This window comes from Somniosus microcephalus, chromosome 34 (assembly GCF_052327205.1).
Source record: "Somniosus microcephalus isolate GS21.2 chromosome 34, FLI_Smic_1.0, whole genome shotgun sequence".
Taxonomy (NCBI): Eukaryota; Metazoa; Chordata; class Chondrichthyes; order Squaliformes; family Somniosidae; genus Somniosus; species Somniosus microcephalus.
In genome coordinates this window covers 7,368,931-7,390,345 of record NC_141020.1, presented here as the reverse complement: position 1 = coordinate 7,390,345, position 21,415 = coordinate 7,368,931, and the positions used below count along the sequence as shown (strand labels likewise).

Genomic DNA, 21,415 nt, shown 5'->3' with positions numbered 1-21,415 from the left:
ACCAGTGGAGTGGACAAAGGGGAACCGGTAGATGTGGTGTATCTGGATTTTCAGAAGGCCTTCGATAAGGACCCACACAAGAGGTTGATGAACAAAATTAGGGCACATGGAATTGGGGGTAATATACTAGCATGGATTGAGAATTAGTTAACAGACAGAAAACAAAGAGTAGGGATAAACGGGTCTTTTTCAGGATGGCAGGCTGTGACGAGTGGGGTACCGCAAGGATCGGTGCTTGGGCCCCAGCTATTCACAATCTATATCAATGATTTGGATGAGGGGACTAAATGTAACATTTTCAAATTTGCTGATGACACAAAGCTAGGCGGCAGTGTCAGTTGTGAAGAGGATGTGAAGAGGCTTCAAGGGGATCTCGACAGGCTCAGTGAGTGGGCGAGAACATGGCAGATGGAATATAATGTGGATAAATGTGAAGTTATCCACTTTGGTAGAAAAAACAGAAAGGCAGAGTATTTCCTAAATGGTGAAAGATTGGGGAATGCAGATGCTCAAGGGGACCTGGGTGTCCTTGTACATGAGTCACTGAAAGTGAATGTGCAGGTGCAGCAAGCCATTAGGAAGGTAAATGGTATGCTGGCCTTCATTACAAGAGGATTTGAGTACAGGAGTAAAGAAGTCTTACTCCAATTATATAGGGCCTTAGTGAGACCACACCTGGAGTACTGTGTACAATTTTGGTCTCCTTACCCAGGGAAGGATATACTTGCCATAGAGGGAGTGCAACGAAGATTCATGAAATTGATTCCTGGGACGGTGGGACTGTCGTATGGGAAGAGATTGAGTAAACTAGACCTGTATTCTCTTGAATTCAGAAGAATGAGAAGGGATCTCATTGAAGCATAGAAAATGATTACAGGGCTTGATAGGGTGGATGCTGGGAGAATGTTTCCCTTGGCTGGGGAGTCTAGAACCAGGGGCCACAGGCTCAGGATAAAGGGTAGGCCATTCAGGACTGAGATGAGAAGAAATTTCTTCACACAGAGGGTGGTGAATCTTTGGAATTCTCTACCCCAGAGGGCTGTGGAGGCTCAGTCATTGGGTATATTCGAAACAGAAGTCAATAGATTTCTGACTAGTAAGGGCATCAAGGGATATGGCGATAGGGCCGGTGAATGGAGTTGAGGCAGAAGATCAGCCATGATCTCATTGAATGGCGGAGCAGGCTCGAGGGGCCGAATGGCCGACTCCTACTCCTGTTTCTTATGTTCTTAGTGTGACAGATGCCATGTTCTTGGACATCTTTTAAAATGTTACTTTGCCAAAAGGAATTTCACGTGTGCATTGCAGGCTCTGTGAATAGTGCGGTTATCCCCCTTGTTGCTCCTCTGCCATTTTCACTGTTACGATAGCAAAATACTGCGGATGCTGGAAATCTGAAATAACAACAGAAAATGCTGGAAACACTCAGCAGGCTAGGGCAGCATCCGTGGAGAGAGAAATAGAGTCAACATTTCAGGTCTGGGACCCTTCGTCAGAACCGGAAAAAGCTGGAGATGTAACAGATATTAAGCAGGTGCAGAGACAGGGAGGTGGGAGGGGAGGATCTGAAGGAATTCTGTGCTAGGGTAGGAGGTAGGAGAGATAATATGCTGCAAATGGGGATGGCAAAATCATAAACAGCCTGAGGGGTTATAGTCTGAAATTGTTGAACTCTATGTCGAGTCCTGAAGACTGTAAAGTGCCTAATTGATAGACGAGGTGCTGTTCCTCGAGCTTACATTGAGCTTCATTGGAACAGTGTAAGAGGCCGAGGACAGAGAGGTCAGAGTGGGAGTGGAGCAGAGAATTAAAGTGACAGGCGACCGGAAGCTCAGGGTCACCCTTACGGACTGAACGGAGGCGTTCCGCAAAGCGGTCGCCCAATCTGCGTTTGGTCTCCCCAATTTCACTGTATTGTTTTCCCGCCGTCGCCCATAAAATATAAAAAGCAGGGCCGGGAGACTTGCTCGCAATCGTCTCCCAGTGTCAGTGATGCGAGACAGACCCTGCCTACAACTTGTCCCTTTTGATTCACCCCCCCACCCGCCGTTTTGGGGGGGGGGGGGGGGGAAAAGAGGGGTGGCGAGTCTCACCCCATCACCGCCACCTGCTGGTAGATCCGAGAGCGGTAACTTGGCATGGCGGGGTGGGGGAGAAATCACGGCCATCACCCATCAATAAGGGGCTGCCCTTTCAAAACTGAGATGAGGAGAAACTTCTTCACTCAGAGGGTGGTAAATCTATGGAATTTGCTACCTCAGAGAGCTGTGGAAGCTGCAACATTAAATAAATTTAAAACGGAGATAGACAGTTTCCTAGCTGATAAGGGAATTAGGGGTTACGGGGAGCGGGCAGGGAAGTGGACGTGAGTCTAGGTTCGGATCAGCCATGATCCTATTGAATGGCGGAGCAGGCCCGAGGGGCCGTATGGCCTACTCCTGCTCCTACTTCTTATGTTCTTATGTCACACCCAACCAGCCCGGCATAAAACATTTAAATCCCGCTCAGATTCCTCCAGACAACAAAAAAAACACAAAGCAGCACCGGCAATATTTACTGATCATTTTTTAATGTAAAAAAATAAAATTTATAACACGTTATGTACAAATGTAGGAATATTTCATGTGTCCTGTGCGGTTTTTCAGTCTTTGTTAAATGCCGTAGAAAACATCACAATGCAGCAGAGTAAAGTCTTCAGCAGTTTTGTAATAATAATATAAATAAAGCGGAGATGTCCAACAAAACACAGTTGCTGTGTTGCGCTAATTCTATGGACAAGACAGGTCAATGCCATCCCTTCTTGGACTGGTATATGAAATATAATATTAGGTGAATTATAATGATTAATTAATGTCAGATTGTTTTCACCGTTTTATTCGATACCATCCGTGTCCCGCTCCTCTTCCTCCCAACAGCCCATGCCCGCTTCACTAATCGCCCGTTTTACGCTATTGCCCACAGACAAATTTATTCCCCGCGTGACAATGCGCACAAGTCAGAATTGGCATTGTAAAGGTTAACAAAACTCGCAAAAACATCATTCCTTCCTCAATCAGTCTTGTACACAATCCAGAATATTTAATTTCCAGTTCAGCTTCCCTATCGTCACATACAGGGTCTACAGGGATCCCCCAATTCATCCCCGTCCTCGAGTCACACAGACATGAATAAAAGGATTAGTGTCCATTGTGCCAGTGTCGAGCAATTTGCCACGTGTGACGGAGTCCGCTGGTAATCAGGCGCTGGCGGCGGCCGGGAGGGGAGAGTGGGTACGAGGATTCCGTCATATAACCAGATGAACAATTGATCGGGAAAGGATTCGTGAGAAACACAAGACAGTAACAAAGGGTGTTACAGGCGTGGTGGACTTGATGTTGATGAAGAATCAGCTCAGGCAGTTCAGCAATGTCATCGTAACCCTGAGAAACGTCGCTGCATCTTCCCGCCATGAAGAGAAGCTGTTAAACCCTCAGGAAGAAACACGGTCACGGTGGAGTTAGGGGAATGGGACGTTGCGTCACGCGATTCATACCTGGGCCGGTTTATCGGTGCCAAGTCGCAGTGAGGGACGCTAGCAAAGGGACTGGAAGACTTTTGTGTCACCCAGTGTCGGCACCAAGCTCTCCCAGCTCAGGCACGGGCCCTGGTTAGATGTAGAATAAAGCTCCCGCTAGGCTGCAGCTCAGTCCGATCCTCAGAAGAGCCTCCAATTCTGACACCAGCACCACCACCCCCCCCCCCCGTGGCCCCTCTGCACGAGAACCCCAAATTTGAGGGGGTTGTGCGCTGTGGGCCAACGCTCAGTAGGAACTGGGTTGAGGCGGCTTCTCTTCATTCCCTGTCGACCTCGAACTACAGTCAACAGAAGAGACCTTTATCCCACTAGCCAAGAGTAGACTTGAACCAAAGTCCCAGATCCTAAAGGATAGCTTCTGAACCACTGCACCACCCAACGCTATTGGCTTTTAGTTCACACCGTGTCACAGTGCATACTCTCACTCTGTATATACTATCTTTGTGCGAGATGGGGGGGGGGGGGCGGTCGGCCAGCGGGATGGGGTTTAAAATCCAGCTTCATTTCCCCACCCACAATCGCACCTCTGTCAGTTTATACACATCCACCGAACTCTCAGCGCAGGGAGCCGCAAAGTGACTCAGTCCCTTCTTGGGGAGGCTACTCTTCAAGTCATACGTCGGTCACAAGTTAACCCTTGTGACCAGTGGTCGCCTTGCAGGCCAATGACAAGGCTGAACGGAAGGAAGCGAAGGCAAAGCTGCCCCTTCTCCACCATCTACCCAACCCCTATTGTCAGTCTTGTAACACGTTAACGCACCCCGCTTCCCCAGTCAGGAGATTATATGGCCACGGGAGGGAGGGCGGTGGGGGGGGGGGGGGTGGGGGGTGAATAAAGTCTTTAGTCACGCTACTCCAGCCTTCATGCGTGGGGGGTCAGGCTTGACGGAGCATCTGGTCTTTCCCTACCCGGCAATTTCCTATGTCCATATGTTATCCACCCATCTCCCGCATGAGCCGCTCTCTTTTCCACCTTGCTTTGTACAGCCTCTCTCTCAAAGCGTTGGTTTTTGAAGTTTCAGTGAGCTTCACGGGTGCCCAGAGGATACACACAGGATTCCAACATGCTGTGGTTGGACCTTGAGAACGTCGGGGTGCCCATACCTCTTGGGGTGGGGAAGAGTGGGGTGGGGGGGGGGGGGTGGTGGGAGAGAGACGGTGATCCTGGGCGGACGTCGTCTGCTGGTAGTTCCTCTTCAATGACACGATCGTCGTCATAGTTGGAATCACAGGCCACTGCACTGCAGCAAGTGCGCTGGGTATTCAGTGGAGAGAATGGCCTCCAATCTGAAGATCGTCATAATCTAGAGGCATCTGTAAGACAGGAATCAGAAACCGGTTAGCTTTTTTTCCCCCTTATAATCCCACTTCTCCCCTCCTCTCCCCCAAGGGTGCTGTCTCATGCTGGGGTGCAGTTCTAGATTTTTGTTGGGTAAGAGTATTAAGGGTTATGGAACCAAGGCAGTTAAATGGAGTTAAGAGGCAGATCAGCCACGATCTCATTGAATGGTGGAACAGGAGCGAGGGGCTGAATGGCCTCCTGTTCCTATGTTCCACCAATGCTCCCTTTGGTACTTCACCCAAGTAGCTATTCTTCATGTTTGGGCCTAGATGGGGGATGTCCAAACCTTTGGTCCTTGTTGACCATTTAACTGCGTTCCATGGAGTTTTAGGGGCCATGTAGAAAGTCTAAATCCTTGTTGTCATTAGCTCTCATCTGTGCCTGGCAGGTAATTGCCAACACGAACTGATTAAGCAATACCTCGATTTTAAAATTCTTATCCTTGTTCTCAAATCCCTCTGTGGCCTCGCCCCCTCCCTATCTCTGTAACCGCCTCCAGCCCTACACCCCTCCGAGATCTCCGCACTCCTCCAATTCTGGCCTCTTGCGCATCCCCCATTTTAATCGCTCCACCATTGGCGGCCGTGCCTTCAGCTGCCTGGGCCCTGAGCTCTGGAATTCCTAGACACAAAAGGCATCAAGGGGTTTGGGGAGAGAGCGGGATTGAGATAGAGGATCAGCCATGATCATATTGAACGGCGGAGCAGGCTCGAAGGGCCGACTCCTGCTCCTATTTTTCTATGTTTCTTCTATGTTAAACCTCTCCGCCTCTCTCTCCTCCTTTAAGATGCTCCTTAAAACCGACCTCTGTGACCAAGCTTTTGGTCACGTGCCCTAATATCTCCTTATGTGGCTCGGTGTCAAATTTTGTTTGATAATCGCTCCTGTGAAGCGCCTTGGGATGTTTTACTACGTTAAAGGCGCTATATAAATACACGTCGTTGTTAAGCAGAGTGACCTATTTCCGTGTTGTAACTTCTATGTATCTGAAGTAGCTGATACTATCCGATCTGTGTGTTCCGATTTAGGAGTCATCCACCAATGAGGCAATAATGCACAGGATAGACCTTCTCCATGAATTTCAAAATCGGATAAATCAGCGAGTGAGAAATACCCGGGCAAGTAGGACCGAGCCGGAATTCCCAGGGCTCAATCTGCCGTTGCGAGTGCTTGAGGCCCTGGTCCAGGCACAGCCTTGGCTATTCCATTGAGGAGGGCAGCACAGCCCCATCCTCACCTAACGTTCACACTCCAAGAGACTGGAGCACGAAATCTAGGCAGTCACTCCCAGTGCAGTGCTGAGGGAGTGCTGCACTGTCGGAGGTGCCGTCTTTCGGATGAGACATTAAACCGAGGCCACGTCTGCCCTCTCAGGTGGACGTAAAAGATCCCACGGCCACTATTTCGAAGACGAGCAGGGTAGTTCTCCCCGGTGTCCTGGGGCCAATATTTATCCCTCAATCAACATCACTAAAAACAGATGATCTGGTCATTATCACATTACTGTTTGTGGGAGCTTGCTTTGCGCAAATTGACTGCCGCGTTTCCTACATTACAACAGTGACTACACTTCAAAAAGTACTTCATTGCCTGTTAAGCACTTTGGGACATCCTGAGGTCATGAAAGGCGCTATAGAAATGCAAGTTCTTTCTTTTCTCACGCTTGCACTAGAACTCTTCCCTGATTTGTTTACTCCTCTGTAATTCGAGAGGGACTGAGGCCAATGGCCATGCACAGACACACACACTTCCACTGAACTATTGGCGACAGCGTTTACTGGCGATCTTACGGAGAGGCACTCACATCACAATCCGACCGGAGGTCCCACTCTGCGTCGGAGTCGGAGTCCTCGTACAGCGGGATGAGCAAAGAGTTGGTCAGCTGGAAAAGCCGCTCTTGGATCTCTCGGTCGGGCCGACCCGCCGTCAGGTGGAAGGCCGTGCAGCCGTTGTAAGTCAGCCAGTTGACGTCCACCCCGTGTTCAATGAGGAGCTGCACCACCTCCCGGCTCTGGAACTCGACCGCCAGGTGCAGGGCCGTCCTCCCGCTGTTGGGTTCCTGTCGGCAGGACCAAAGAGAAAACAGTCACGATTTATTCCAACCGCGGAGTTGCTGCTGCGGTATCAGAGAGACAAAAAAGAGTTTCCCCCGCTCCGCCCCGCTCCCACTTTGTTTCTTTCCCCCCTGACATGAATCTTGTCATCCATGTGGAAATGACTTATGAAATAATACTGGGCAGCCTGCTGGTGGCGCTGTCCAGGGAGAGTATAAATACTCGGGCATGGGCCCAGCTTGCTCAGGACATTCTTTAACAGGAACTAGTGAAGGACACAACTAGATCTCCATGTTGAAAAACAGTTGATTAAAGCTTTGTTTAACGCTTAGACCAAAGTGCCTAGTAGTTTTCTTACGGCACCCCCCCGCATCTGTCCTGAAGGCAATGACCCACAATGGGGAGGGTCTTGTGGGAGCTGGCTGTGCGCAAAATCGGCCGCCATGTGTCTTAACATTACAACAGATGAGGCGTTAAACCAAGGCCCCCGAACGTAAAATATCCCACGGCCACTATTTCGAAGAGGAGGGGGGGGGGGGGGGGGGGGGGGGAGTTCTCCTCCCTCAACTAACATCAGTAAAAAAACAGATGATCTGCTCATTATCACGTCGCTGTTTGTGGGAGCTTGCTGTGCGCAAATTGGCTGCCGCGTTTCCTACATTACAACAGTGACTACACTTCAAAAAAAGTACTTCATTGGCTGTAAAGCACTTTGGGACGTCTGGAGGTTGTGAAAGGCGCAATAGAAATGCAAGTCTTTCCTGTAGGTACAATATACACAACAACACCATGTGCAACTTGGCAGGCGAGTGGAAGACTTACCTGAGCGTTAATGTTGGCTCCTGAAGCAAGCAGTTGTCGCATGGTTTCACAGTCTCCTTTCATGGCCGCGATGTGAAGACAGGTATGACCTGTAATGGAGGGAGAGAGAGACCGGCCTTTAACACTCGGATCATCGAGGCGTGCGCGCCCACACAGCGCGTTCAAACCACATTCTAAAAAAGTTCATTTTCAACTGGGCGAGGGCACCGCCCAGTGTAGGACTGAGCCTTCAAGTGCAGGACGGTCCTGGGATAAAGCCATTGAGGACTGAGATGAGGAGGAATTTCTTCACCCAGAGAGAGTGGTGAACCTGTGGAATTCTCTACCACAGAAGGCAGTTGAGGCCAATTCATTAAATATATTCAAGAAGGAGTTGGATATATTTCTTAAGGCTAAAGGGATCAAGGGGTATGGGGAGAAAGCAGGGACAGGGCACTGAATTTGGATGATCAACCATGATCTTATTAAATGGTGGAGTGGGCTCGAGGGGCCGAATGGCCTACTCCTGCTCCTATCTTCTATGTTTCTAGGTTCAATTCTTGGACTGCCCCGGGTGAGCGGGTCTCAGTTTGGGCACTTTAATTGGCCTCAGCACCCCGAGGTTGGGGGCTGGGGTGCTGAGTGTCTATCAGCCATTCGCCATTACCGGTGATCACCTAGTGGAAGTGTGCTTGCCTGTGCGCGCACATATCAGGCGAGGACAGGATAAGACTTGGCTGTGATGCTCCCACAGTTGAATAGCCTACTGACATTCACTCTACAGCGTCGCGCATGAGGAAGTGGCAAGCTGGGTGAATTGCGAAGGGCCCCTTCCAGTGTTGATGTAACTGTACCTCAGCAAGGAGTCAGGGACTTACAAAGAAGATACAGCACCGAAACAGGCCATTTGGCCCAACCAGTCTGTGCTGGTTTTTATATTCCACGCGAGCCTCCTCCTGTTCCACCTGCCTCATCTCAGCCTTTCAGCCTATCTTTCGATTCCCTTTTCTCTCATGTACTCGTCTAGTTTCCTTTTGAAAGCAACTAAGCTATTTGCCTCAGCCACTTCCTGTGGTAGCCGGCGCAGACTCGATGGGCCAAATGGCCTCTTTCTGTGCTGTACTATTCTATGATTCTATGGTAGCGAGTTCCACATCCTAACCACTCTCTGAGTAAAGACATTTCTCCTCATTTCCCTATTGGATTGATCAGCGACTATCTTGTATTTATGGCCCCAAATTTTGGATTCTCCTACAAGTGGAAACCTTCTCTCCACATCTATCCTGTCCAACCCATTCACAACTTCAAAGACCTCCATCGAGTCTCCTCTAAGTCTTCTCTAGTCTAAAGAAATAAGCCCCAACCTGTTCAATCTTTCCCAAACGCTGCAATCTCTCTGGTACTATCCTTGCAAATCTGTTTTGGACTTTCTCCTGTGCTTCGACGCCCTTTTTATGGTATGAAGACCAGAACTGTGCAATCAGTCTTAATAAATACTGAACAACAACAGAAAACGCTGGAAATACTCAGCAGGTCAGGGCAGCATCCGTGGAGAGAGAAACAGAGTTAACGTTTCAGGTCGAAGACCCCTCGGCAGAACTGGAAAAAAAAAGCAGGAAAAGGGAATAGATTTTAAAGCAAGTGGGGGCTGGGAAAAGGGGGAGGGGATGAAAGAACAAACGGGAAGGTCAGAGATAGGATAGAAAGCAGGAGAGAGTGAGAGACATTCAAGGAACAAAGGATGGCTCTAGATGAAGTGTGAATGAAGACCTTCCAGTTTGTTCTTTCATCCCCTCCCCCTTTTCCCAGCCCCTAATTGCTTTAAAAATCTATCCCTTTCCCTGCTTTTTTTTTTCCAGTTCTGACGAAAGGTCATTGACCTGAAACGTTAACTCTGTTTCTCTCTCCACGGATGCTGCCTGGCCTGCTGAGTATTTCCAGCGTTTTCTGTTATTATTTTGGATTTCCAGCATCCGCAGTATTTTGCCATCGTACAGGAAACTTTTTTTTAAATCCGGCACCGACGGGACGCCGGTTCATCAAAAATTCCGGATAATCGAACGCTATAGTAAAAGATACGGAGCTCTAAAGCAACAAACCCAACAGCTTCAGAACAATGGCCACAAGTTGCAAGCGTCTCTGTAGCTTAGCAACAGCTGCAGCCACACCCCTGCACAGCAACAAATGGAGGAAGGCAAGTAATAAAAGTTACCTGAACCTACTCCTGAATTTTGCTGGTTAACCAAGATTTCCGGTTATTTAGGTGCCGGTAAATCGAAAGTTTCCTGTATTAATAAATTCTCGTTGCGTCGCTAGCTGTGCGTTTATTCTGCTGCGCGCTAGTGCCTGGCTGGAGCAAACATGCAGGTAAATACCGTAGTAATTGCGAATTCCCAGGTCCTGCGGTTGGCGCTGCAGCGTGATGTTGCCGGCACCCATCGGGTGGAGGAGCGAGTTAATGCAATCCAGGTCCCCCCGGTCGCAGGCGAGGTGCAGCGCGGTGTTCCCGAGGGTGTCCACGATCTCCCGGTCCGCCCCAGCCTGGACCAGGTCCCTGGTCACCTCCGGCATGTTCATGATCACCGACAAGTGCAAGGGGCTCTGGAAAATCAAAGAAAAGAAAAATGAGTGAAATCTTCAAAGACTTGCATTTACATAGCGCCTGTCATACACCCCAAAGCGCCCTACAGCCAGTGAAGAGTGCTTTTTGAATTGTAGTCACTATTGTAATGTAGGTAACACGGCAGCCAATTTGCACACAGCAAGCTCCCACAAACAGCAATGTGAGCATGACCAGATAATCTGTTTTTAGTGATGTTGGTTGAGGGATAAATATTGGCCCCAGGACACCGGGGAGAACTCTTCGAAATAGTGCCATAGGATCTTTTACGTCCACCTGAGGGGGCAGACGGGGCCTCGGTTTAACGTCTCATCCGAAAGACGGCACCTCCGACAGTGCAGCACTCCCTCAGCACTGCACTGGAGTGTCAGCCTAGATTTTCGTGCTCAAGTCTCTGGAGTGGGGACTTGAACCCACAACCTTCTAACTCTGAGGCGAGAGAGTGTGCCTCCCACTGAACCGCTTCAATAAAATTAAACGGCAGGTTACCCATGACACAGGAGCAAAGATGAAGTAAAAACCCGCTGATTCTGTAAATCTCAGATAAATAACAGGAAATGGCAGATTGCAGGTGTCTGAAGGGTCACATCTGAAACTTTAACCGGTCTCATTCTGCTTCAGATTCCAACAGGCCTTGTAGAATCATGGAATGATAGGCCATTCGGCCCATTGTCCATGTGCCGGCTCTTTGTAAGAACAAACAAATCTCTGATGGCCCGTCCGTACACCCGCTGTGTATTTCCAATATTTTCATATTTGATTCACACATAATCTCCACCCCTTTTAAAGTTCAGAGGGATAATTTTGCATTCGCGCCACAGAAGTGCCAGGCAATGACTATCTCCAACAAGCAAGACTCTAACCACCTTCCCTTGACATTCATCGGCATTACCATCGCCGAATCCCCCACCATCAACATCCTGGGGGTCACCATTGACCAGAAACTTAACTGGACCAGCCACATAAATACTGTGGCAACAAGAGCAGGTCAGACGCTGGGTATTCTGCAGCGACTGTCTCACCTCCTGACTCCCCAAAGCCTTTCCACCATCTACAAGGCACAAGTCAGGAGTGTGATGGAATACTCTCCACTTGCCTGGATGAGTGCAGCTCCAACAACACAAGAAGCTCAACACCATACAGGACAAAGCAGCCTGCTTGATTGGCACCCCATCCACCACCTTAAACATTCACTCCCTCCACCACCGGCGCACCGTGGCTGCAGTGTGTACCATCTACAAGATGCACTGCAGCAACTCGCCAAGGCTTCTTCGGCAGCACCTCCCAAACCTGTGACCTCCACCACCTAGAAGGACAAGGGCAGCAGGCGCATGGGAACACCACCACCTCAAAGTTCCCCTCCAAGTCACACACCATCCTGACTTGGAAATATATCAGCCGTTCCTTCATCGTCGCTGGGTCAAAATCCTGGAACTCTCTCCCTAACAGCACTGTGGGAGCACCTTCACCACATGGACTGCAGCGGTTCAAGATGGCGGCTCACCACCACCTTCTCAAGGGCAATTAGGGATGGGCAATAAACGCTGGCCTTGCCAGCGACGCCCACATCCCATAAATGAATTAAAAAAAAACAGATTAACTGGTCATCTAACTCATTTATTGTAGGAGGGGTGACTAAAAGATTGGTCAAAGAGAGGCTTGTCTTAGATGGCTGATGGCACAGCCGCCATTGGTGGGATTATGGGAGTGCGGGATGTGCAAGAGGCCAGAATCGGAGGAGCGCCGAGTTCTCAGAGGGTTGTAGGGGGTACCAGAGATAGGGAGAAGTGGGGCGAGCAGGCCACGGAGGGAATTTGAACACGAGGATGAGAATTTTAAAAAATTGAGGCGTTGCCGGTCCGGGAGCCAGTGTAGGCCAGCGAGCGCAGGCGGTGATGGGTGAACGGGACTCGGGGCGAGTTAGGACACGGGGTGGGGGGGGGGGGGCAGCCGAGTTTGGGATGAGCTCAAGTTTACGGAGGGTAGAAGATGGGAGGCGGGGCCAGGAGAGCGTTGGAATAGTCGAGTCTAAAGGTGACAGAGGCACGGAAAATTTGGTACCATCTTCAATTTTACTCCACAAACCCACGGTTGCTATGGTGAAAGAGCCAGTCCTTTGCTAAGTTTAATCTGGCGAGGTCAAACCGATTTTAGATTACATGTTGCATTTTAAATTCGAGGTGTTGCCGGACCGGGAGCCAATGTAGGTCAACGAGCAACAGGGGGGATGATGGGTGAACAGGACTCGGTGTGAGTTAGGATACAGGGCAGCAGAGTTCTTTCTTTACATAAGACGTAGGAGCAAGAGGAGGTCATTCGGCCCCTTGAGCCTGCTCCGCCATTCAATAAGATCATGGCTGATCTGATCTTGGCCTCAACTCCACTTCCCTGCCCGCTCCCCATAACCCTTGACTCCCTTATCGTTCAAAAATCTGCCTATCTCCACCTTAAATATATTCAGTGGTCCAGCCTCCACAGCTCCCTGGGGAAGAGAATTCCACAGATTCACGACCCTCTGAGAAGAAATTCCTCCTCATTTCCGATTTACAAGGGTGCCCCCTTATTCTGAAACTACGCCCCCTAGTTCTAGATTCCCCCATTCTTTCTATATCCCTTCTTGTCACGGGGGGGCGGTGCGGAGCGTTGTCCTGCAGCTAGACGGTGATGGAGGCAAGATGAGACTCACCTGCCGGGATTTGTTGCAAAGGTCGACAACGGCTGGTTCGGACTTCAAGAGGAAGCTGGCAATATCCGGGCGCTTGTGCAGAATGGCCAGATGGAGAAACCTGAGGAAAAAGGAAAGAGAGAGAGAGATGAAAAATAAGCAATGGTGAGGGGGTCCGGGGGAACGACGTGGCTGAGAACACACACAGGGCAGGAACTTCCTGAGAATTCCCATGTCTGCCCGACAGCATGGAAGTGAGTAACTATTTCCACATTGGGCGGCAGCTGTGAAGCGAAAGCAAAGCAGTGGTGCGATGCTGACACATCGAGAAGGGGAATTCCAGAATCAATTCTTACTGTAAAAGGTCCCATTGGTTTCATAACAGGGGAAGGGAAGGTACATAAAAAACCTGTTAAATCTAGAACTATTTCCTTATGCTCCAATTTCCTCTCCCACACCCCTCCTCATCCAAACAAATTGTCTTTATACAGCATCTTTACTCCAGTAAAACTTAAAGGAAGGATATACTTGCATTGGAGGCAGTTCAGAGACGATTCACTCGGTTGATTCCTGAGATGAGGGGTTGACTTACGAAGAAAGGTTGAGCAGGTTGGGTCTATACTCATTGGAATTTAGAAGAATGAGAGGTGATCTTATCGAAACATATAAGATACTGAGGGGGCTCGACAAGGTAGATGCAGAGAGGATGTTTCCCCTCGTGGGGAAATCTAGAACTCGGGGGACACAGTTTCAGAATAAAGGGTCGCCCTTTTAGAACTGAGATGAGGAGGAATTTCTTCTCTCGGAGGGTCGTAAATCTGTGGAATTCTCTGCCCCAGAGAGCCGTGGAGGCTGGGTCATTAAATACATTTAAGGTGGAGATAGACAGATTTTTGCAAGATAAGGGAGTGAAGGGTTATGGGGAGCGGGCGGGGAAGTGGTTTTGAGCCCAAGATCAGCCATGATCTTATTGAATGGCGGAGCAGGCTCGAGGGGCCAAGTGGCCTATTCCTGCTCCTATTTCTTATGTTCTTAAAACGTCCCAAGGAGCTTCACAGGAGCGTAAATCAGACAATACTCGACACCGAAGCCACACAAGGAGACAGTAAGCCTGGCAGCATCTGTGGAGAGAGAAACAGGGTTAACATTTCAGGTCGATGACCCTTTGTCACAACTGACGAAGGGTCATCGACCTGAAACGTTAACCCTGGTTTTCTCTCTCCGCAGACGCTGCCCTACAGAATCCCTGCAGTATTTTGCTTTCGGGATAATAAACCTCTTGCGTATTCCACCCCCCCCCCATTTCCTTCACCCCACCATTGGCGGCCGTGCCTTCAGCTGCCTGGGCCCTAATCGAGAGATTTCTGCACTCTGAGGGATATGGGGGATCGGGCGGGAAAGTGGAGATGAGGTCGAAGATCAACCGTGATCTTACTGAATGGCGGAGCAGGCTCGAGGGGCCGACTCCAGCTCCTAATTCTTAAGGTCTGGAATTCTCTCTCTAGACCTCTCCCTCTTCCTTCTCCTTAAGACCTACCTCTTTGACCAGGCCTTTGGTCCTAACATTTTTATCCACACCTTTGTTTTGTGCCCTTCCCCTTTTTTTTCTCTCTCCCACACGGCAGCTGTCTCCCATTCTGCCAGCGTATTTCACACCTCATCTGGAGCCGTCTTTTGTCTCCACTAGTCCGACCACCATCTCGTCTGGTTTTGAATACCTCTTAATGTCTCTTCACTTCTTTTTTGTTCTTTCATCCCCATTTCCCAGCCCCCAAACTGGCCTTTTAATCTGTTTCATTTCCTGTGTTTTTCCTCAGTCCTGACGAAGGGTTTCGACCTGAAACGTTGACTCTCTTTCTCTCTCCACGGATGTTGCCTGGCCTGCTGAGTTTTTCCAGCATTTTCTGTTGTTATTTCGGATTTCCAACATCCGCAGTATTTTGCTATTGTACTAACATTTCCTTATGTGGTTCGGTGTCTGATTTTCGCTCCTGTGAAGCGCCCTTGGGGAACGTCTTACTACATTAAAGGCGCTATGTAAATGCACGTTATTGCTGTTGAAGAGACTGCAGACACTTTTTTTTCTGCCAATGTTAATGGGTGAGAAATTAAGCTGCCCATAATTGGGGGAAGTCACTAAAGCAGCACTCGCCTCCCAGGGGACATGCGTCAGGGGGTGGTGGGGGGGTCGAAGGTCACTGAAGCACGAGCCAGCCAACAGGTGAGTCATTTAAGTCCAAGCCCACGAGTGCTTTACCTCTGCATCAGTCATTCTCGGTCCTCTTTCAGTCGGTTAATTCTCTCATGGTGTAGGGCGAGCTATTTCTTTCCCCCCCACACCCCACCTCAAACACCTTTATGCGTTCGAATCAAGACATTTCCATCTGGGTTTCCCCAATGGTCAGTGCGCAAAAAAAAAATTCACTGCCTGCTTTGTAACCAAGCCAGGTCAAAACAGGAATGTCCCATATTCATAAGAATTAGGAGCAGGGGTCAGCCAGACGCCACCACCACCCCCCCATCCTCGAGCCTGCTCCACCATTCAATAAGATCATGGCTGATCTTCGACCTCAACTCCACTTTCCAGCCCGATCTCCATATCCCTCGATTCCCCGAGAGTCCAAAAATCTATCGATCTCAGCCTTCAATATACTCAACGATTCAGCATCCACAGCCCTCTGGGGTAGAGAGAATCCTAAAGGTTCACAACCCTCTGAGTGAAGAAATTCCTCCTCATCTCGGTCTTAAATGACCGACCCCTTATCCCGAGACTATGCCTCCTAGTTCTAGACACTCCAGCCAGGGGGAAACAACCTCTCAGCATCTACCCTGTCAATCCCCTCAGAATCTTGTATGTTTCAATGAGATCACCTCTCATTCTTCTAAACTCCAGAGAATCTCGGCCTAATCTACTCAATCTCTCCTCATAGGATAGCCCCCTCATCCCAGGGATCAATCTAGTGTCTCCCTGGACTATACCGAGTTAGTTGCTCGGAGTCCGGATGGCTGCTACAAGGGATAGCAGGTGGGACTCCCTTACTCAATACCACGTCATACAGTGTAAATAGCCCAAAAACTGGGCCAAACACCAAGCAAATTCTATTCATAGCTGCCTCTGTATAACCGGTCTAATAGCAGGGTGGGTACGATATCAAATATTTATTTAGGTGCAGGTTAGCAACACTAGGGTAGAAATTGTGACTCATGTTCTCACAACAAGCTCGTGTTAAACTGGCAGAGGGGAGGTTTTCTACTAGAACAGGCCATCTCTATCTCCACAGCTCCTAGAGCCTGCACGTAACATGACGACAAGCTGCCAATTAGGCCAAATAAGAAATACCCAAGAAAAAAAAACGAGGAATTTTCCCCAACCTTTGCTCACAGGGAATTTCCTTGGACTTTCTCAAGAACTGCAGGGACTTTCACCTACAACACATGGGATACTTGGAAAGAAAGTCGGAACAAAATGACTTTGGAAATTACTTGGAATTACACAGAATTTACAGCACAGAATTCCATAGAATTTACAGCACAGAATTCCATAGAATTTACAATCCACAAACAGGAAATTCGGTTCAACTGCTCCGTGCTGGTGTTCCTGCTCCGCACGAGCCTCCTCCCACCCGCTCTTCATCTCATCCCATCAGCATACCCTTCTATTCCTTTCTCCCTCATGTGTTTATCCAGCTTCCCCTTAAATGCATCGATACTATTCACCTCAACCACTCCCTGTGGTAGCGAGTTCCACATTCTCACCACACTGTGGGCAAAGGAGTTTCTCCTGAATTCCCCATTGGATTTATCAGTGACTATCGTATATTGATGATCCCCTAGTTTTGGTCTCCCTTCACAAGGGGAAACATCCTCTCTACGTCTACTCTACTGAACCCCTTCATAATTTTAAAGGCCTCGATCAGGTCACCCCTCAGCCTTCTTGTTTCTAGAGTAAAGAGCCCCATCCTGTTCAGCCTTTCCTCATTAGTTATAACCTCAACATTACATTTGTTGGGGGGATTAAACTGTATTTTTTTTTTAATGGATTTTATACCCAAGGATAGACAATCGGAAGCAATGATGTTTTTCTAAAAGGAGACGTTGATGGTGAGGTGGGTGTTGGGAATCGCTAAAGTGGTTTCAGTGCCCTCTGAATTAGGCAGGGGGGAGGGGAAATCAGTGAGCATTCCCGGTCCTGATGACTAACCAGTGAAACATGCCGGAAGGGACATAGGGAGAGGAGGAGGGGGGGAAAAAAAAAAATCATCAGGATTTGGCTCCCACTCTTAAATAGCCCATCAACAGACTATCTAGGCGAGAGCAGCCATGAATGTTGGTACAAGGAAAAAGAAAGACTTGCATTTCTCCAGCGCCTTTCACGACCACCGGACGTCTCAAAGCACTTTAAAGCCAATTAAGTACTTTTTGAAGTGTAGTCACTGTTGTAATGTGGGAAAACAATTTGCGCACAGCAAGCTCCCACAAACAGCAATGTGATAATGACCAGATCATCTGTTTTCCTCATGTTGATTGAGGGATAAATATTGGCCCAGGACACCGGGGAGAACTCCCCCCTGCTCTTCTTCAAAATAGTGCCCGTGGGATCTTTTACGTCCACCCGAGAGCGCAGACGGGGCCTCGGTTTAACGTCTCCTCTGAAAGACGGCACCTCCGACAGTGCAGCGCTCCCTCAGCACTGCGCTGGGAGCGTCGGCCTAGATTTTTGTGCTCAAGTCCCTGGAGTGGGACTCGAATCCACAACCTTCTGACTCAGAGGCGAGAGAGAGCGCTGCCCGCTGAGCCACAGCTGACACTACAGGCTCGAGGGGCTGAATGGCCTCCTCCTCTTCCTGTCTTATACACGCGGAAGGGTCATTTGGTTTTCCTAATGGACATATCCAGGGTCTGGAGTGAAGATAAATGTTTAAGATCAATCTGCACGGACACGATGGGCTGAATGGCCTCCTTCTGTGCCGTAAATTTCTACGATTCTCTGTTTAATCAGCCTCGGTGTTAAAGTACATTCGGACTAGGATAGATTGCATCTCTCTTGCCTCCCTCTCCTTCACATTCTTACTTGCTCCTTCCTCTCTCTCCCCCACACAGATTCTTTTGCGCTCTTCCCCCGCTTTACCTCTCATCTTAAAAGATGCTAAAACAGAACCCCTCCCCTTTCATTCTCACCAAGTTGCATACTGCACATCACTGGCCCGGCTAAAGCAAGAAAACATGGTAAAGGGGACTCACCAGCGGCAGACCCAACAAGGCGCGGTTTACACAGAACCGGAACAACCAGAACGTAGGCTAGACTGAGGGCGTCAGCCATGGCTCAACGGGACTATCTTCTGATTTGAAGGAATGCAGCACGACAAGGGCTTACTGTGACTTTGGTTTTGATTGGGTTCAATTTTTTTAAAACATGTTACTCATAGTCGGGAGGTCATGGGGGTTCAAGTCCCCAGTCCAGAGACTGGAGCACAAAAATCTAGGCGGACGCTCCCAGTGCAGTGCCGAGGGAGTGCCGCACTGCCGTCTTTCGGATGAGCCGCGGTACCGAGGCTGCGAGGGCAGACGTAAAAGACCCTATTTCGAAGAAGAGCTTGGTGGGGGGGGGGGGGGGGAGAAAGCATTCTCCCCGGTGTCCTGGGGCCAATATTTATCCCTCAACCAACATCACTAAAACAGATTATCCGGTCATTATCACATTGCTGTTTGCGGGAGCTTGCTGTGCGCAAATTGGCTGCCGCGTTTCCTACATTACAACAGTGACTCCACTTCAAAAGGGCTTCAATGGGGAAGTATGGAGGTCGTGAAAGGCGCTATATAAATTATTTCCTTAGTACCCCAGCTTAAGACCCAAGATTGTGGATAAATCCCTAGCCGGAAAGTCACCTTCAAAGCCACAACAACCCTCATTTTTTTTTTTACGTTCATGTTAAATAATCATTCATGGAAATCATTTATGTATCGAATTACTGTAACAAAATTGCGAGCCTTACGTGTCCCCATCGTCGCTCCTGAACCACGTCCAGCCCTGGGCTCGGCGCTGTTGTTCCACACTCCCACAGCTGACCTGTAAATGTTCCATCTGATCGGATATACTGGTCAGGCTCTCATCCGCTTCTTGCATGGAGTCGATCCCACTGTCCAGCCGGTCGGCCTCCAGCCCAAACTTGGCATCCTGCAGTTTGACATGCCTGCGTCTGTTCTGGTCAGTTTCCCCTGTGAAACTCACCGAGAAATCAGCCATCGTCTCTTTATTTTCCCCAACTTTAAATGATATTTTCCCCTTTTTGTTTTAGACTTTTTTTGTTGTTGTGGCTTACTTTGGTAGACAGACCACACTCTGTACTCCACTCTTTGAATAGTTCCTTCAGACTGGGGAGTAGGTGGAGACTTACCAAAACTTTTGTTGCCAGCAAACCCCGCCTCTACTTGTCTGAGGTTGAACAGGGGAATCCCACACATGTGACTCTGGGTGCTTTTTTTTAAATGTAACTAATTATATTACTGTACTTTTCTATTTAAAAAAATTGAAACCCCATTAACTTTTTCCAATTTCCTCCTTTTTTGGAGTCTTAAAAAAAACCTCCCCAACTTTTTTAAACTTTTAAAATCTGGGTTGCATTTATAAATATATTATTTTAGAGGCACCGAACGGAAGGAAATGGGTTTTTAAACATTTCCTTCGACATTTTCTCAAAATTTAAAACTTAAAAATCCCCATCGCGGCTGCAGATATTTTAAGAAGTGGGAGCAAGGGGTGGGGGAGGAGGAGGAGGAGGGTAGGCCATTCGAGCCTGCTGTGTTAACTTCAGAACACTGGTTCTTGATGGGGCTTTAAATGCAATGAGGAGGTTACGGGGTGATCCGAATGAGGTGTTTAAAATAATGAAGGAAAATTAACAGGCTTTTAAAAAAAATTACTATCATCCTGTTTCCCTTTTACGATTTCCTAGTTTTTGCAGCCATATTAAAGGGAAACACTCCTTCCTGGGGTAGGGGAATTCAGAACAAGCAAATGTGTAAATCCAACTATTATCACACAACACAGAAGGAGGCCATTCGGCCCACCGTGCCTATGCTGGCTCTTCGAAAGAGCTTTCCAATTAGCCCCCCACCTTTCCCCACAGCCCCGCTAACTTTTCAAGTATTTCTCCAATTCCCCTTTTGAAAGTCACCATTGAATCTGCTTCCACCGCCCTTTTGGGCAGCGCATTCCAGATCGCAACAACTCGCTGCGTTAAAAAAAAACTTGTCCTCGTCTCGCCACCCTCTGGTTCGTTTGCCCATTCTCTTAAATCTGTGTCCTTAGAAACATAGAAAAATAGGAGCAGGAGGAGGCCATTCGGCCCTTCGAGCCTGCTCCGCCATTCAATATGATCATGGCTGATCCTCTATCTCAATACCATATTCCCACTCTCTCCCCATACCCCTTGATGCCTTTTGTGTTTAGAAATCTATCTATCTCCTTCTTAAATATATTCAGTGACTTGGCCTCCACAGCCTTCTGTGGTAGAGAATTCCACAGGTTCACCACCCTCTGAGTGAAGAAATTTCTTCTCATCTCAGTCCTAAATGTCCTACCCCGTATCCTGAGACTGTGACCCCTCGTTCTAGACCCCCCCAGCCAGGGGGAAACATCCTCCCTGCATCCAGTCTGTCTAGCCCGGTCGGAATTTTATACGTTTCAATGAGATCCCCTCTCATTCTTCTAAACTCTAGTCAATACAGGCCTAGTCGACCCAATCTCTCCTCATACGACAGTCCTGCCATCCCAGGAATCAGTCTGGTGAACCTTCGCTGCACTCCCTCTATGGCAAGTATATCCTTTCTGAGGTAAGGAGACCAAAACTGCACACAGTACTCCAGGTGTGGTCTCACCAAGGCCCTGTACAACTGTAGTGTCCTCTGGTTACCGACCTTCCTGCCAGTGGAAACAGCTTCTGTTTATTGTCAAAACACTTCATAATTTTGAAAACCTTTATTAAATCTCCCCCTCTCTCTCTCTCTCTCTCTCTCTCCTTCCCCCCCTCTCTCTCTCTCCTTCCCTCTCTCTCTCTCTCCTTCCCTCTCTCTCTCCTTCCCTCTCTCTCTCTCTCCTTCCCTCTCTCTCTTCCCCCCAGTCGCTCCCTCTCTCTCTTCCAACAACAACATGCCCTCGAGAAAGCCTCGGCACCGCCGGGCTCCCCCAGCTAGTTATTTATAAAGCAATGGTTGGGCCTCAGCTGGAGAATTGTGTCCAATTCTGGGCACCGCACTTTCGGAAGGATGTCAAGGCCTTGGAGAGAGTGCAGAGGAGATTTACGAGATTGTTACCAGGGTCGAGGGACTTCAGTTATGCGGAGAGACAGGAGAAGCTGGG

General features: G+C 48.8%; 1 protein-coding gene across 1 annotated transcript; it reads right to left on the bottom strand.

Annotated features, from left to right (window-relative positions):
• Positions 1 to 2,545: 2,545 nt before the first annotated feature.
• LOC147096706 (NF-kappa-B inhibitor alpha-like) lies at positions 2,546 to 19,970 on the bottom strand. Its single transcript, XM_085973304.1, has 6 exons — positions 19,050 to 19,970; positions 13,078 to 13,177; positions 10,147 to 10,372; positions 7,793 to 7,881; positions 6,721 to 6,975; positions 2,546 to 4,888 (listed from the first exon to the last, which is right to left on the bottom strand). Exons 1-6 carry the CDS (start codon positions 19,298 to 19,300, stop codon positions 4,838 to 4,840), a joined length of 972 nt encoding a protein of 323 aa, XP_085829430.1. The 5' UTR covers positions 19,301 to 19,970; the 3' UTR covers positions 2,546 to 4,837.
• Positions 19,971 to 21,415: the final 1,445 nt, after the last annotated feature.

Bases quoted from the DNA above. Each gene is read 5' to 3' on its own strand.
- LOC147096706 (XM_085973304.1), bottom strand. From the start codon at position 19,300: ATGGCTGATTTCTCGGTGAGTTTCACAGGGGAAACTGACCAGAACAGA. The intron at 10,373-13,077 runs GTGAGTCTCATC...TTGATTTTCCAG, and splicing joins TTTGCAACAAATCCCGGCAG to AGCCCCTTGCACTTGTCGGT. The intron at 7,882-10,146 runs GTATTTACCTGC...CCTCCATTACAG, and splicing joins GGGAATTCGCAATTACTACG to GTCATACCTGTCTTCACATC.